At 64.8% G+C, this 17,609-nt stretch overlaps 2 protein-coding genes across 2 annotated transcripts; both read left to right on the forward strand.

The window, feature by feature from the left end:
• Window positions 1–2,954: 2,954 nt before the first annotated feature.
• EMIHUDRAFT_207595 (hypothetical protein) lies at window positions 2,955–3,515 on the forward strand (the record flags this gene model as incomplete). Its single annotated transcript, XM_005774007.1, has 2 exons — window positions 2,955–3,299; window positions 3,384–3,515. 2 exons carry the CDS (start codon window positions 2,955–2,957, stop codon window positions 3,513–3,515), a joined length of 477 nt encoding a protein of 158 aa, XP_005774064.1.
• Window positions 3,516–8,572: 5,057 nt separating this feature from the next.
• EMIHUDRAFT_207597 (hypothetical protein) lies at window positions 8,573–9,316 on the forward strand (the record flags this gene model as incomplete). Its single annotated transcript, XM_005774008.1, has 1 exon — window positions 8,573–9,316. One exon carries the CDS (start codon window positions 8,573–8,575, stop codon window positions 9,314–9,316), a length of 744 nt encoding a protein of 247 aa, XP_005774065.1.
• Between the last annotated feature and the right edge of the window lie 8,293 nt (window positions 9,317–17,609).

Here is a 17,609-nt window from a genome sequence, read left to right on the forward strand (position 1 = left end):
GAGTACCCCCATATGAGCCCTCGCACCGCGACCCGCCCTCGCACCGCGACCCGCCCTCGCACCGCGACCCGCCCTCGCACCGCGACCCGCCCTCGCACCGCGACCCGCCCTCGCACCGCGACCCGCCCTCGCACCGCGACCCGCCCTCGCACCGCGACCCGCCCTCGCACCGCGACCCGCCCTCGCACCGCGACCCGCCCTCGCACCGCGACCCGCCCTCGCACCGCGACCCGCCCTCGCACCGCGACCCGCCCTCGCACCGCGACCCGCCCTCGCACCGCGACCCGCCCTCGCACCGCGACCCGCCGCCGCCCCCGGCCGCTCGCCCGCCGCGGCACCGCCGCCGCCGCCCCCAGCCGCTCGCCCGCCGCGGCACCCCCGCCGCCGCGCGCCGCCCCCGGCCGTTCGCCCGCCGCGGCACCGCCCCCGCCGCCCCCGGCCGCTGCCCCGCCGCTCGCTCGCCTATGGCCCAATGGCTCAATCGTCGGCTCAGCAAGTGGCTCAGCCGTGGCGGAGAGGAGCGGGGCGCGGTCTTGGGTGGCCGCCCTCCCGGCTGCCGGGCGTGGCCATGGCTGCAGCGCCTCCGAACCATATGGCCGGGGTGGCTAGGCGCCGCTCCGCGCCATGGCCGAGCGCGGCAGGGGCGTGTCAATCTGGCCACTCGGAGGCCTGGCTACGGCCGATCCCTGTGTGTATGGCCCGATGGCTCAATCATCAGCTTAGCCATGGCGGAGAGGAGCGGGGCGCGCGATCTCGGGTGGCCGCCCTCCGGCTTGCCCGGCGTGGCCATGGCTGGGCCATCAGGCCATACGCCGGCGATCGGCTGCAGCCATGGCCCTCCGTTTGGCTGTACGGCCCGGCCATGTGGCGTGGTGGCTGAGCGGCGGCTCAGCCATGGTCCATGTTGATCGGAGCCATCCTCGAGTGTGGCCGTGACGGCCGAGGCCATGGCCTAGCGCGCGGTAGCCATGGCCAGTGCCGGAAAGCTAACCCTAACCTTGAGCTAACCCTAACCCGAACCCTAACCCTAACCCTAACGACCGACTTCGCGCCGCTGCAGCAGCCGAACCCGTCCCGACCGTCACCGCCACTGCCGTGTCCTGAGAGTGCCACCATCGCCGCCACCATCCCTGGCCAACACCGCTGAGTCCACCCCCGCCAACGCGGCCGCCCTGTCGCACCGCCGCGGCCTGAACCATCCCTTCGCTGCTACCGGGGCACGCGGTGGCTCTCGGCGCGAAGCTAGCGACGAGCGGGCGGAGCAGCGACCGCGTGAAGCTACCTAGCAGCGGCGAGGGCGACAGGGAGCCCCGGGCAGCGGCGCTGATGACGGCGGGAGCCCCGGGCTAGCGCTGGAGGCGATTGAGTCGGCGGTGAGGGAGTCAGCTGGCCTGGCGGTGGCCCCCAGGGTAGGCGTTGCTGGGTCGGCGGCGGTGACTTGACAGCTTGGTGACGAGGGCCGTGGCGGGAAAAGGGCGGAGCGAGGCGGACCCAGTCGCCCCCGCGCCCCGCCGCCCCCCAGAGCCCCAGTATGTGGTGAAGCGGCGGTCCGGTGGCACTGGCGACGACAGCGACGGCGGCGGCAGTGGCGACGAGGGCGACGGCGAGGCGGGCGAGGATCTGGCGCGCCTCAATTGAACGAACCCACGCCGAGCGACGCTCCCGGCGTGCGGTCTTGCTTGACAGGTGCCTCGCTACGTGCGCCGCTGCGCCTGCGCTCGGCCCTCGCTGCCTGCGCCTGTCTGTCAGCCTGGACACGCTCGCGGCGCTCGCGGCGCAGTCACTGCGGCTGGTCCGAGAGCGGGCGGCACGCGCGTGGGCACGCTTTCGGCTCGCCCGCTACGGCGGCGCGGCCGGGAATTTGGGGGCGGCGGGGCAGGCGGGCTGGGCGGGGCAGGCAGGCTGGCGGGGCGCGGCAGTCGCAGTGGTGGGTTGAACAAGTGGTGAGGCTGCTCGCTGGAGGCCGGAGACAGCGCCCTCTGCTAGGCCGAGGAGTGCGCGGGCAGGCGGGGCTAGCGGGTGGCGCCGCGGCGCGACGCGGGCGCGAGAGGGGGGCAGCCGCACCGCAGACCTACACAGAGCCCCTTGCGTAGCAGTGGCGCGTGACAGCTTATGTTGGTCAATCGTTGGTCAATGAACAATCGTGTGAGGTCCGAGCTGTGTCGCTCCAGCGTGCCGTCATCTTCTGTCCCATACCGCGTTTGGTCTCCAGTTCGAGCCTGGCTGTTCTTCGCCTTCCTGCTGCGACGCAAGTAGACCGCTCGTCTGTCTAGGCAATCAGCCTTAACCGAGCGGGCGGTCCGGCCGGCCGCTGGCTGCAGGGCCGTTGGAATGAATGGCCGAGCTCGGTGTGGACTTGCGTCCTCGCGTCAATCGTGGTTAGTTACAGGAAGGACGACGGACGGCGTACCCGTATCCCGGGATGGTGAATGACACGCCCCATAAAAGCAAGCGTCTCAACGTTTGATTGGTTTGAAATAATAAAGCTACATACACACGGCTCAACTTCCCCAGCACCTCAAGACTGGCAGGATTCAAATTTGCGCTACGTTGTAAATTCACGATCGATCATTGACCAACAATGACCAACATAAGCTGTCACGCGCCACTGCTACGCAAGGGGTGCTGTGTAGGTCTGCGGTGCGGCTGCCCCCCTCTCTCGCCCGCGTCGCGCCGCGCCGGCACCGCCCGCGAGCCCCGCCTGCCCGCGCACTCCTCGGCCTAGCAGAGGGCGCTGTCTCCGGCCTCCAGCGAGCAGCATCACCACTATTCAACCCACCACTGCGACTGCCCCGCCCCGCCAGCCTGCCCCGCCCAGCCCGCCTGCCCCGCCGCTCCCAAATTGCTGGCCGCGCCGCCGTGGCGGGCGAGCTGAAAGCGTGCCCACTCGCCCACTGCCCGCTCGCTCACTGCCCACGTCCGCACCGCAGCTCGTCCGAGCGTCACTTGCCGCGATGCCGAGTGTCGTGGGCCACCTCGATAATCCGGAACGGTACACCGCGCGCCGCGCGGCGACCCGCTCGTCGGCGGCGCGTTCGTCCTCGCGCTGCTCAATCGCCGTGTACACCAAGCCCGCCTCCGGCGGCCACTACTTCCTGCTCCGAGGCAAGGAAAAGCCCCTCCGAGGCACGCACCGCTGGACCATGACCGACGGCACGGCCATGCGTGGGACCACCCCCATTGGCGCCACCGCGCCCGGCGTGCTGCCCTCGGACGACGGCGACGGCCTCGACGACGCTGACCTCGCCGCCGCCATCGCCAACTCGCTCGCCGACTTGTCTCCGCCCGAAGAGCCTCCCGTGGGAGCGGCCTCGGCGAGCTCGGCGGCGGCGGGCGCGGCGGCAGGCGGTGCGATAGCAGCCGAGTGCATCATCTGCTTCGAGGAGCCCAAGTCGATGCTCAACCGGCCGTGCAAGCACCTCATCTACTGCCAGACGTGCGCGCCGAAAATGCTGCGCCTCCCGTGCGGCGTCTGCCGGCGCAACGTCGCCAGGTGCGAGCGCGTCTTTCTTTGAGCCAGACGCGAGCTACCGGTGCATGGCGTGTGGGGCGCGTGCGCACATAGCGTGGTCGGGCCTGGGGGTGCTTGTCGAAGAGAGAGACCGCCGTGCGCCGACGCGGGGCCTCTCAGCGGGAAGGGGAGAGCGCACGGCCATGTGGACGGCTGCATGCTGACCTTGCCGTAAAAACCGCTCTCTAGCAGCATCTCTCGGTACGCTCGACCTCCGCGGCGTCCAGGGAGCAGACTCTCATCAGACGTGAGCTGTATGTCTGTGTGCGCGCACGTCTCTCCACGCAAAATACACTGCGAGCCAGGCGCCCGTTCGCGCCACCCCAACATCAGACAACTGAGACACCGTGCAAGCGTTGTCTACGCTGCTGGACATTTGCGTCGTCTGGATGCGCCTGCAGCACCACCGTCACTGCCTCCGCGCCCCCGCGCTGCACCTTCGTTGCCACAACACACGCTGTGCCCAGTGCGAAGCAGCCACGCTACTTGCGGGAGGGCCTGCAGCGCCGCCACTATTGCTTCGGTCGCGCCCGCGTCGGTGCTGCGCGCTGCATGCATGCATGCCAGCCCGGGGCGCCTGTGTCGCTGTGTGCTACCTTCGATCCCAGCGTGCAGCGATCCACGGCTGTCCTGAGACCTGACCGCTGACCGCGCGTGTTCGCCGCGTGAGGGCCGCACCTTCGAGCCCAAGATATCTTCGTCGGTAGAGAATACTGGCGTCACGACGCTTTGGTCACTAACATTATATATCCGCCGCTAGTCAGTGCACGGTGGGCCCCCCTGCTTGGCCACAAAATGTGTGAAAGGGAAGGCGTTCATCTCGCGCGGCGGCTTCGCCATGGCGAGCAGCGAGGTGGCGGCTATGATGCGGCAACGCGCACAACGGCTCCGCTGTCAGAGAGGGTTCGTGGCGCAAGGAACAGAGGGGCGGTAGTCTCACCATCGCCGAAGCGCTCGCTTCCGCCTCGACACCGAATCCGCGGCAGCCACTGCATGGAATCCGCGGCGCGTACCTGGCAGGACAGAATCGGGGTCACAAAACGGCAGCGAAATTTCCCCGGCTGCTGCTGCTGCTGCTGCATGGATGGCGTTACCGCCCCCTGCCTGCAGACTGCCCAAAGCGCACTCGCGGAATGCGACTCGTCCTCGCGGGCCGCTGGACCGCCCTCGCGGGCTCGGCGGCCTCGCTGTCCGGCGGCAGCTCCACCTCGTCCTCCTCGCTCAACTGCCAGTCCGCCAAGCGCCGCCAATCTCGCATTCGCGCGCCCGCCGCCGCCCGCCCGCCCTCGCCTTTGCCCTCGCCTTGCCGCCGCCGCCGCCACCAGCATCCCTGCCTTTGCTCGGCCGACGGCGCGGCGCCGCGGCGACGAGCAACCGGCCAGCCTCTCCGGTGACGTGGAGCAGCGGCGTGGACCTGCCGAGGCGGGGCACGGCGAGAGATGCACCTCTCAGGCTTGCTTATTCCCTAAGCATCGAGGGGAGAAGCGACGCAGGGGGCGCTGCGGTTGCGGCGGGGCTGGGTGGGTGGCGGGGCGTGTGCGCCCACCCGCGCGGCGAGGAGGAGGGCACCCAGCGGGGGCGGAGGCGGAGGCAGAGGCGGGCGCGTCGGAGGCGGCGGCGAGGTCGGCAGAGGAGAGGCGCGCGACGGTGGCGGAAGTGTCAGAGGCGTGCCTCTCTCTGCGCGGATTGCGCGGAGCATGGTCCCGTGGATGGTCTCGGCGCGGAGGGTGGCGGAGAGGTCTGCGGTCTCCGCCTGCTGGGCGGAGGAGTGGGTTGGGGAGGAGTGGGTTGGGGAGGGGTGGCGAGGCGAGTCTGTCGCCTTCCCTCGCGCGCCGCCGAGACTGCCGCCGCGCCACCGCCGCCTTCCTCCACGCCCAGAAGCCAGCGCGTTGATCGCCCCCGTCCGCGCACAGCATCGAGGAGAAGCCTGCTCTCCCGATCCAAAGAGCGGTTTGCTCCTGCGCGGCGGGCGGGCGGCGCACGTGTGGGCGTGCAGCATAGGAGGCGCGCGGCGAGAGAGCGTGAGCAGCAGTTACTGCCTGCAGAGAGCTGGCAGAACGCGAGCGAGACGTGGGATGTTTGGGTGTCGTGTCGAGTCGAGTCGACCTACGCGCCCGCTCGGCAAGCCTCGACGCGGCGCAGGCCGTGACGGCTGGTGCTGCACGCCGCCATCGCAGCGTGTTGAAAAGGCGCTCTTGTCGCCGCCGCGGTGGTAGTCGAGCGCGTCGCACACGTCGTGTCAAAGTAAACGGCGCGACAGCCACAGCTTGGAGGAGGCTGCCGCCTCGAGGCCGCCAACGCGCCGCCTCCGAGCGGGCTGAGCGGAACGCGCCTCACTGGGTCGAGTCCGCGCCCACGACTCGTCGATGAGGAGCGGTGCTGCTTGGGCAGTCGATCGGCTCTCCCGCTCGGGCTCTATCGGCGCTCGCGGGCCGCGGCCACCTTGGCCCTGCCGTGGCAGTAGCGGCCCACTGATGGCAGTCCGACGTGCACGCGGCTAGAGCGGCCGCCGCTCGCGAGAGCGACCGCGTCCGACGCAGAGACGAGAGCCGGGAGCGACGGCCGTGGAGCCAAAGGTGAGGCAGCGTGCCGTGCTCATGGCCGAGAGGGTGTCGAGCGAACCGCGCGAAGGAGGAACCGCGAAGGAGGAACCCGACCAACCTCCCCCCAGGTCGAGTCGGAAAAGAATTTGAGGTGCGGCGCGCACTGGCACAACACAGGAAAACGAATTTTACCACGAATCTTCCGGAAAGAATTTTACTCAAAACCGCGAAGGGGGGTCGAGTCGGAAAAGAATTTTACCGCACCTCCGTCGCACAACACTGGGCACGGGACTGGCGCGCATTTGACGTGCCTAGCGTGCGGGGAGAGCGGCATTGTGCACGGTGCGGAGTGCATTGCCGTTCTTAACGGAGTCGCGCTTAGGCGGCTGGGCGGCTCCGGTGGTTTGCCTGTGATAGTGCTAGCACGCGCCAGTCCGCACCTGTGTCGAGCCTGTCTGCTGTGAGAGAGAGTTTTGTTCGTTAAATCGTCTTTTCTCCTGTCATATAAAGAACATACAGTGTTTTTGCTTGAGATGGGGACGGTCGGATGTCCCTGGGAAGACTTATTCCCACGGACACGTGTATGGCGCTCGCGTGGGCCGGCTTTGGGGAGGGTCCGGCTGCAGAGGCCAGGGAGGAGCTGGAGGAGATAGCGGAGACGGAGAGCATCGATCCCCTTCCCACGAAGGTGGGCAGGGGTTGATCTTGCACTGTCTGCTTGTGCACTCGCATGCTGTCGGTGTTGCAGAGCGACAGCGTGGGCACAAGTCAGCTGTGTGTGCGGGTGTTGCGTGGAATGGTGGTTGTAGAGGGTATGGGAATGGGGGTGTAAGAGGGAGACGCAGCGAGCAGCTTGCGACGTCACCACCGCCTTCCTCCCTTGCAGGTGGTGGTCGGGACCACTGCCGGCATCTACAGCGAACACTACATCTACGTCGAAGACCGGCTGTTTGACGGCCGCCAGAAGCACGGCGTTGGGAGGGCACGCGGTGTTCGAGTGCAGGTGCTGTTCTCCAGCAGTGGAAGTTCCTGTCGCTCGCGAGACAAAGGCGGCCAAGCCATTCGTTACTCGGCCAAGCCATTCGTTACTCGGCGCGCTGGTGCACTGGGGCAGCACCGGAACAAGTGGTCTAACGCAGAACAGAGCACGCCAATACGGCCAATGACCCCGCTGTCGCCAGTGAGCGCCCCGCAGCAGCTTAGTACGCCGCCGCAGCTGTGCAAGCGGTGCAACTGGGGCGGCTGCACACTGCCCGAACGCCACCTCGGGCCGCACTCCATCGAGCAGCTGGCTCGCAAGCGCGACAGGAAGGTCGAGGCTTGTGTCCCCGCGCCCGATGAACCCGATGCAGAAGATCGGGCGGTAAACGCGATCGTCGACGTGGAGTTGCTCACGCGACTTCCGGTGAAGTACCCAGAGGAGTTGCCTGCACATGGCGCGGAGGTGATGGCGGTGCACCACAACGCTCAGATTATGACGAGCAAGGACTGGCTGGCGGGGGGGTGCAGCTCGTTCCAGACGGATCAGGAGGCGGCCAAGGAGGCGAGGCCAGCCGCAAGGCTTGCTCGTCTGTACCCTCTCGTGCTGCAAGGCCCACTGCTCCTCCGCGACAGGTGCTCGCCTTCATCATCGAGCACAAGACGAGCGACGGGATGACGATGCCGGGAGCGGAGCCGCTGCGGGGCCTTGCCTTGCCGGGGGAGGATGCGGCGGCGCAGCTGGCACACTCGGTGCTCATCACGAGCGACAGGATCAACGAGGCGCTGGAGGCGATACCGGGGTTCCCCGCGCTCGTGAGAGCGGCGCGGCGAGGGGGGGCGGGGGGGCTCGAGTTGCTGCATGGGTGGGTCTTGTGGAAGCAAGAGGAGGAGCTGCAGCTGTGTCTGCACCACGATCGAGAGGAGGAGTTCGGGAACGACCACGTGCGTGATCGCGTCGTCGACCGTAGCGTCGTGATCGCCCTCTCGGGCGGTGGGCTAACGGCGATGCAGGTGCTTGGCTGCCTGCCGACGCGCTACGGAGCTGCGCCAGGAAGCGCTTTGTCGTTCCATTCGGGGCTGTGGCACAAGTCATGCCCGCCGGAGGACGGAGATGAACCGGTGGTGAAGCTCGTGCTCATGTTCGGCTACTACCTCGAGCCAGAGGAGGTGCAGTGGCGGACCCACCCGCAGTGGCGTGTCGGCGACGAGCTACCGCGGCGTAAAGTGGGACGAAACCGAATCTTCTAAAATAAGTTCAGATCCTGGAGGCCCTCGAGGGGGGGGGCGGGGCAGGGATTACCTTTAAACGGGGGAGGGACCTTCCGAGGGACCTTCACAGCACGGACGAAACCAACCAAAGGCTTGTGTCACGCGCGTGGGCTACGGGGCTGCGAATACAGTGCGCTTTCCCTCTTGCCGTGCCGCGCCGCGCCCTCTCGCCGCACCGTGCAACGCTGCCCGCGCAGTGCCACGCTGCGCCGCGCCGCGCCGCCTGACCCCTTGTCACGCCGCCGCCCCTTTGCCCGTGCGCAGAGACATGCAGGACGGGTCTGGGGCTGCCCTCGGCAATGCCGTGACGCGTGCGGTTGACTCTTTGAGCACGGCACTCAATACGGAGAAGGCCGAGCATGCCAAGACTAAGACGGAGCTTGAAAGGACCAAGGCTAAGCTTGCGGAGAGGGAGACGGAGCTTCGTCAGGTTCAGGCCCAGCTTGCAGCGGAGACGGATGAGCATGCCAGGACTACGACGAAGCTTAACCAGACCAACGCCAAGCTTGCGGAGAGGGAGACGGGCGCGGCAAAGCGCAAGCGGGAGGAGAAGCAGGAGCAGGGAGCCGTGGACCTCACGTGCTACAGCACGGCGCTACTGGCCGGCAAGACCTCCGCCGGCGGCTGCGTGCTGGTGCCATGGACAGGCGAGATGAAGTCCATTGCCTGGGTGCTGAAGGCGCCAGACCCGACCAATCCGTCTTGGCTTCACGTCGAGTGCTCCATCAAGGCCGCCAAAAACGTCCCCATCGTGGAGACTTTCAACCCGCGCTTGGTCGTGCCCGTCACCCCCGACAACATCCGCACCCTCCTCGAGGAGGTACTCGCGCCAGAAAACCTGCGCAAGCTCAAGAACACGCCCGATCAGGACCCAGCGGAGTCAGAGGCTGCCTTCTTCAAGCGTGCGCTACTTCAGACCACAGCATCGGTGAAAGGCCGCAGCAACGCCCGCGACATTGACGGCGCCCTTGTCGACTCCATTGTTGCGGTCATTGAGCGCTCGTGGCCTTGAGACTGGACACTACAGCCGTAGCAGGTCAGACTGCTTGGCCTGCGCGGATTTGCTCGAGCCTCGACCTGCCGGTCGGACCTGTCCGTCATGATCTCTCACTTCTGTCGCGACTCTCTCTTGTTGTGCACGGTGCGCCGTTCCCGTTGCAGCTTGCAGCGGCGTTGTGCCTTGTGAACACACGGTCACGGAGTCAGTCAGAGGCTAGTTCGTTCACTCCAACACGCGATTCTTGAAAAAGCTGTAGCGCCGCCTCCTGCCGCACAGTGGGTCGGTCGTGGTAGTAGTTTTGGCCAGCGGCTGTCCCCAGCACACCAAAGCGCTCCTACCAGCCGCAGCCCAAGCCCGGGCCTTCGTGCTTCGGATCCCAGCGATCCACGGTGACGCGTGAGGGCCGCGCCTCCTTCGAGCCCAAGATATCTTCGTCGTGTAGAATACTGGCGTCACGTTTTGGTCACTAACTTTCTATATCCACCGCTAGTTAGTGCACGATGCCCCTCCCTGCTCGGCCACAAAATGTGTGAAAGGGAAGGCGTTCATCTCGCGCCTTCGCCATGGCAGGGAGGTGGCGGCGATGATGCGGCAACGACTGGCAGTACTCTCTAGAGTATGAGGAGGGCTCGCCCCCAGTGAGTCCACTGTGTGCTTGCTTTGCTACCGACGATAATTCTCGCCACTGGACACGCACGTGCGAAGCTTCCTTGCAGTGTGGCCAGTGTGGTGCAGTGCTTGCCCCCACGCAGCGCGACCCGACGCAGCGCGCGCGGGCGCACGATACACCTCTCTTCCTCTCGCCCCGCGAAACAGCAGCGCCGCGCGCGACTTGCACGCCGATTCTGGCCACTTCTGGCCACAATACAAAACCTACTTTTTACAGGTCTCGTGAGCCTAGCCCCCCCTAGGCCACGTCCAATGTCTCCGGCCACCGGCCACTGCCTCCCTGTAAAGTAGCAGCTCCCAGGGCTATGGCGGCCTCCCAAGCGGCCGTGGCGCCCGTCGGCGGTGGTGGCGGTGGGCGAGGGTGATGACGAGAGTAGAGGGCGAGGCGATGAGGCGCCGCTCGACGACTTTGTGCACGCCAAGTAGCAGGGAGTAGTCCAGCAGCCGAGAGGCGGGCCACCGAGTCCGTGCGCGTCTTCTCGCCTGCGCACAGTGAACGAGAGGGCGAGACCTCGGTGAGTAGTGATCGGCTCGTCGCAACACACGCAGAGAGGGCGGGGCCTCTTCTGTGAGCAGGCAATACACCCGCCCTTGTCTCTCTCTCGACTCTCTCCCTCGTTCGCCTGATTTAGCGTGGCGGTCGACACACGAGCCCTTGAGGTCGCACGCAGGGCTGGCGACTGCAGCGGCTCGGCTCGGCGCACGTGGAAGAACTTTGTCTGCCCGTGCGTCGTGATCGAGTATTCGGCATGCCGTAGACGTGTCGCGGACACGCCCTCTCCTCTCCACACGTGGCGATGGGAGCAGCCACCCGAGAGGCGAGTGAGCAGAGAGCGAGGCTGGCAGTACTGTGCCGGCAGTACTGCGGCAGCAGGAGGAGCATCGACTTGACCAAATAGCGACCTGCAGACACCGCGACTCGGGGCCTCACCCGGCATGTCAAAGTACTGAGAGAGCCGAGTCTGGCGCGTGCCGTCGGCGGAGAAGAAGAAGAGTCCGCCGCCGCGCCCCTCGGAGAAGTTGCGAGTGACAGCTCCATGCCGCCCTCGAGCGACCCGGTCTGCCACGCGCACAACGGCTCCGCTGTCAGAGAGGGTTCGTGGCGCAAGGAACAGAGGGGCGGTAGTCTCACCATCGCCGAAGCGCTCGCTTCCGCCTCGACACCGAATCCGCGGCAGCCACTGCATGGAATCCGCGGCGCGTACCTGGCAGGACAGAATCGGGGTCACAAAAGGGCACGGAGTAAGGGAGGAGGGAGTGAGGGCAGACGAAACGGCAGCGAATTTCCCCGGCTGCTGCTGCTGCTGCTGCATGGATGGCGTTACCGCCCCCTGCCTGCAGACTGCCCAAAGCGCACTCGCGGAATGCGACTCGTCCTCGCGGGCCGCTGGACCGCCCTCGCGGGCTCGGCGGCCTCGCTGTCCGGCGGCAGCTCCACCTCGTCCTCCTCGCTCAACTGCCAGTCCGCCAAGCGCCGCCAATCTCGCATTCGCGCGCCCGCCGCCGCCCGCCCGCCCTCGCCTTTGCCCTCGCCTTGCCGCCGCCGCCGCCGCCAGCCCCCCTGCCTTTGCTCGGTCGACGGCGCGGCGCCGCGGCGACGAGCAACCGGCCAGCCTCTCCGGTGACGTGGAGCAGCGGCGTGGACCTGCCGAGGCGGGGCACGGCGAGAGATGCACCTCTCAGGCTTGCTTATTCCCTAAGCATCGAGGGGAGAAGCGACGCAGGGGGCGCTGCGGTGGCGGCGGGGCTGGGTGGGTGGCGGGGCGTGTGCGCCCACCCGCGCGGCGAGGAGGAGGGCACCCAGCGGGGGCGGAGGCGGAGGCAAGAGGCGGGCGCGTCGGAGGCGGCGGCGAGGTCGGCAGAGGAGAGGCGCGCGACGGTGGCGGAAGTGTCAGAGGCGTGCCTCTCTCTGCGCGGATTGCGCGGAGCATGGTCCCGTGGATGGTCTCGGCGCGGAGGGTGGCGGAGAGGTCTGCGGTCTCCGCCTGCTGGGCGGAGGAGTGGGTTGGGGAGGAGTGGGTTGGGGAGGGGTGGCGAGGCGAGTCTGTCGCCTTCCCTCGCGCGCCGCCGAGACTGCCGCCGCGCCACCGCCGCCTTCCTCCACGCCCAGAAGCCAGCCAGCGCGTTGATCGCCCCCGTCCGCGCACAGCATCGAGGAGAAGCCTGCTCTCCCGATCCAAAGAGCGGTTTGCTCCTGCGCGGCGGGCGGGCGGCGCACGTGTGGGCGTGCAGCACAGGAGGCGCGCGGCGAGAGAGCGTGAGCAGCAGTTACTGCGGGCAGAGAGCTGGCAGAACGCGAGCGAGACGTGGGATGTTCGGGTGTCGTGTCGAGTCGAGTCGACCTACGCGCCCGCTCGGCAAGCCTCGACGCGGCGCAGGAAGCCGTGACGGCTGGTGCTGCACGCCGCCAGTGCAGCGTGTTGAAAAGGCGCTCTTGTCGCCGCCGCGGTGGTAGTCGAGCGCTTCGCACACGTCGTGTCAAAGTAAACGGCGCGACAGCCACAGCTTGGAGGAGGCTGCCGCCTCGAGGCCGCCAACGCGCCGCCTCCGAGCGGGCTGAGCGGAACGCGCCTCACTGGGTCGAGTCCGCGCCCACGACTCGTCGATGAGGAGCGGTGCTGCTTGGGCAGTCGATCGGCTCTCCCGCTCGGGCCCTATCGGCGCTCGCGGGCCGCGGCCACCTTGGCCCTGCCGTGGCAGCAGCGGCCCACTGATGGCAGTCGACGTGCACGCGGCTAGAGCGGCCGCCGCTCGCGAGAGCGACCGCGTCCGACGCAGAGACGAGAGCCGGGAGCGACGGTCGTGGAGCCAAAGGTGAGGCAGCGTGCCGTGCTCATGGCCGAGAGGGTGTCGAGCGAACCGCGCGAAGGAGGAACCGCGAAGGAGGAACCCGACCAACCTCCCCCCAGGTCGAGTCGGAAAAGAACGCGTGGGTTGTGTGTTTTCTTTCTTTCTTTCTTTACAGGAAGGGAGAGAGCGACGAGAGTGGGACGGCCGCGAGGTGGCACGAAGGTTGAAGCGAGAATCGGAGAGAGACTGCGAAGAGAGATAGGAAGAGGCAGACTCCCTAGGGTAGGCGACGGCTAGCGCATCACACTCCTCTCCTTTAAATCCCTGTGTGGTGGCGGCGTGCCGTTCTCCCATCCCTCCCTTGGGTTGTCTGTTTTCTTTCTTTCTTTCTTTAACACAGGAAATGTGGGAGTCCACCGCGCACCGCGCTGCGAGCCTGTCGTGTCCCGTGTCAGGAGCAGGAGAGCCCCACCTGTCCCCCTGATCGTCCTTCCAAAATCCTGTGCAGGTGGGGACCCTGTCCTCGTCCCATCCCTCGTTTGGCGTGTCTGTTTTCTTTCTTTCTTTCTTTAACACAGGAAAACGAATTTTACAACGATCTTCCGGAAAGAATTTTACTCAAAACAACTCGGTCGTCGGGAAAGAATTCACGCGTACCACTCTTCCACAACCGCGCACAACACCGGGCACGGGATTGGCGCGCACTGGAACAGGTGCGAATACACCGAGTGTTGTGCTGGACAAGAAAACAAACCCGCGGGCTGGAGATAATCGCGCAAGGACCGGGGGGTGCACACTCACGCACACTGTGAAAGTCGTGATTTCTTGTTCGTTTGCAAAAATCTCGCACACTCACTCGCTCAATCAACGCCAACCAATGCCACGCGCGATGGCTTGTTTGGCTGAGAGCCACATACACTGAAAACTTCTCCAGCACCTCACTGGCACGGTTATTCATTTTGGTAATCATTTTGGGGGCGATCACTTTGGGGATCGTTTCATGGAGGCGCCCCTCCTTGCTTATCTTCACGTGCACCCCACATGATGCACCCCCGCTCGACGGTGCAACAGAAGAACGCCACCTGCTGATGGATGCCCTGAAGCTTGGCGGAAGTTGCACCGGCAAGGTACATCCATATTCTGGAGGGGGCCGAAAGGAGCTACAATACGCACTGCAAACCATAAGGCCACGATGGTTCCTCTTCTCTGGCCACAGCGATGAAAGCTCGATAACCATGACTTCAAGTGAGGGCAAAAAAGACATTGTTTGGAACAATGAAGCAGCCGATATTATTGGACGATACCGTTGCCTCGAGCTCGTGGTACTAAACAGCTGCACATCGAAACCGCTAGGCGACTTACTTGTAAAGAAAGGAGTGCCCTTCGTCGTGTGCTGGAGCACAAAGATCGACGACAAAGCGGCGCGAATCTTTGCCAAGAACCTCTTCTTTGATCTGAGGAAGGGATTCCGCAAATGCGCCGCACGTAACGCCGCACGTGACTATTCCCATGCCTTCGAACAAGCAAAATCTGTTTTAAAAGTGGACTGTGACTATGAGCTTGTAGCTCCAACTGGAATGGACTTAAAAGCTGGGGTCCCCGAATTTCTGTGTTCTGAGAAGAACTGGCAGGAGGCTTTCTCGCGCGCGACCAAGAAGGCGGCGGCGGCGTTGGCGATTGCGGGCCCGACGGGCGACGACGAGTACATGGAGAGTGGGGAGGCCTCAGACGAAGGGCCATCCCAGTCAGGCGGCCTTCCCACTACATAATGTATCCCCCACGCCTCTCTGTGTCTGTGTCTTGAGTCATTGCCCGCTTGTGACTGTCATAGCTGAGTTGTCTCGTGCGCATATAGAGCTCAGACCTCACAACACGTGTGTAAGTTGCGTTTTTGTGGAGTCACACTCAGCTCGAGGCGCTCGTTGTACTCACAAAGGGGGCTAGCTCTCTGACGTCTCTAGTGTCTCTAAGTCTCTCTCTCTCTCTCTCTCTCTCTCTCTCTCTCTCTCTCTCTCTCTCTCTCTCTCTCTCTCTCTCTCTCTCTCTCTCTCTCTCTCTGTGTGTGTGTGTGTGTGTGTGTGTGTGTGTGTGTGTGTGTGTGTGTGTGTGGTCGAAGCGCGTGCGCGTGGGCGTGTGAATAGCGCCTGGTTGCTTCCCCAGGATTAGTCTTCTCTACCGAGGGGACGGACTAAGGGCGGCTGGGCGGGGCTGCGGCCGGAGCTAGCATGGCTCGTCACCCTTGTCGGCACACCGGGAACGTAGTTTGACCAGTACTCGTGCAGAGGGTTGGAGTCCTTGCAGTCCGCGCCGATCTTCGTCTTGCGAAGCGTCTTAGCCGAGCCCTTGCCCCTTGACCTTCATGTAGTCGTCGATGCCGCGCTCCATCAGCACGCACTGGAGCGTCGACGTCTGGATCGACTTCGACGCCTGCGTCTCCTTGACATTGATGCCGTCGACCAGCAGCTTTTGCACGTCCTGGCGGATGAGGGCCCGGTGCAGCCGGTCGAAGTAGACGTGCAGCTCAAACTCGTCCGCACTGCCCTGCGTCGCCTCTGCAAGCCCATCCCAGTTGACGGCGTGAGCAATGATGTCGATGTCGCGGCCGAGAGCGGGCATCACAATCACCGGAAGGCCGTGGTCGAACGCCCAATCGACAGCGCTTGTGACCGAGCCGTCTGGCCGCGACGAAGAGCTCTCGAGCCGGCTGATCGAGCCGATCTTGCGCGTGCTCGGGTAGCGGCACATGCGGCCAAGCTCCTGCGTGAAGCCAGCGAGTGTGCCACCAGTCCGGAGGCGAAGGTCGAGGCTCACGAGTGAGTGCGGAAACGTGTCGCCCATGCGTGCCTTCTCGGTGACGATGAGCAGCATCGGCAAGTTGTGCAGGTCCGAGTAGCCGAGCTCGACCTTCTTCGCGCGCGCATCAGTCGGGTCCATGGAGCTCCGCTTGCGCTCGAGGATGCCGTCCAACGTCAGCGGCTCACTGAGCTTGGTCACGTCGCCGGCCGGGCCGTAGCCCCACTGCCCCGGCGATAACCCGTCGCCGACAGGGCGGCGCAAGTCGTGGTACGTCGCCGTAGGCGTGGCGCGGCGCATGAAGTACGGCTCGATGTCCTCGTGAATCACCGTATCGGAAATGTCCGACAATACCGAAAAGGCGCGCACGCCCTGCGGACGAGCGAGCCCGAGCTTGTCCAGCGCATCGCGCAGAATCGTCTGCATGGTCATGTTCTCCTGGTTCTCGCGGATCATGACCATCTGACCCCAGATGCAGCCTTTTCCGTCCCGCGACTGGTCCAGCAACGCAAGGACATTGCGGTCCGTCTCCGTGAACCAAGCGTCCTCGTCTGTCGAGCTTGCCAAAAAAAAAACTGTTTTGATGTACGAAAAAGGGAGCTACCTGCTCCGGTAGCCAGCCTCAAGCATCGATGGGATAATAAGATGAGATTACCGGACGAGAACGGGGGGAAGGACAGGCGGGCGACATTTGACGACGTCGGGGATCACAATGTGACGACCAAAACGATCTTGGGGGCCAGGGCGAGACAACAGGTCGGGGTGCCACACGGGGCACACCACAGGCGTATTCTAGAGGGGGAAAAGAAACGGGGAATGAGGGGCCCCGCCACGAGAAGTGCGTTCTGGGGATGCAGAGCGTGCAAGGCGGCTAGGGATGAGGCCACAAAAGAGGCGCGCGAGGCAAGGAGGAGACGCGGGGAACTGGGAGACTGGGACGACTGGAAACAAGAAGACAGTGAGCCACCACAGGCGTCGTTGGCGCACATACTGAGCGGCAGCTGCGCTGGAAATAAGGAAGAGGCGCGTCACTTCATGCGGAAGCTCGACAAACACACAGCGAGGGCGACAGCAAGAGTTGAACGGGAGGCGCCGGACTCAAAAGACACCGCCACATTCCTGAGACGCGCGAGGGCAGCCTCCTTAAAGGCGAAAGGGTCTAGATTTGGAGCGCTCGCCGAAGAGGAGTACGACAAAATAGCGCCCGTGATTGCCTGCACGCTACCCGCACTCACGGACTCCATACCCGAAAGAAAGAGAAGGGAGCTCGCGGGAGAGGTGACGAGTGAACTACAGGTAGTGGGGAAGGCAGCCTCGATTGCCATACAGACATGGGTGCGAAACAACGACAAGACCAAGGCACGGGCAGAGGAACGAGAGAAGAATATAGGGTGGATAAAGCGCCTGTTCACGGCATGGAGGGTGAGCCACACCGAACGTACCGAGCGAAGAGCCGAGCGGAAGGAGGACGGGGAAGATGACTCCGAGGAGGACGAACCAGTGGAAATCCAGTTGTCAGATGTCACGATGCATCCGAAGGGGACCCCAGCGCCGGCATCATCCGTAGAGGCACGAGTGTTCGAAGAGAGAGTGGACCTGAGCAACAACATGACCTGTAGGCAAATGATCGGAGTGGGAGTCAGAAACGTGGTCCTTGCGCGAGGGGAGCTCGATAGACTCGAGGGGCCAGGATACGCCGCGAGGAGGACGGAGTTGCGCCGAAAGGCGAAAGAAGCCGCGAGAACAAGGGACCGGCAGGCGGAAATCCCTTCTGCCCAGTCCTGTTCCCAGTGTTACAAAAAATCCCTGTGTGGCGTCCTTTACAGGAAAATGCCATTCACATACTTATCCTTGTTATTTATTGGCCTTCTTCTACCCTTTTTTTCCTTAGCTTCTCCCCCCTGACTATACCTCTATACCTGTACCTTTCTCTCTTATGTGCCTAATCCCTCTCCGCCTATATCCATACTTTCTTCGTTTTCTTCTTTTTCCCTTCCCTCTGTCCTCTCTTCGTTCTTGTTTCCAGTTTTCACCTTGTCTATTCCTTCTTTAT

This window comes from Emiliania huxleyi, assembly GCF_000372725.1.
Source record: "Emiliania huxleyi CCMP1516 unplaced genomic scaffold EMIHUscaffold_32, whole genome shotgun sequence".
NCBI lineage: Eukaryota > Haptophyta > Isochrysidales > Noelaerhabdaceae > Emiliania > Emiliania huxleyi.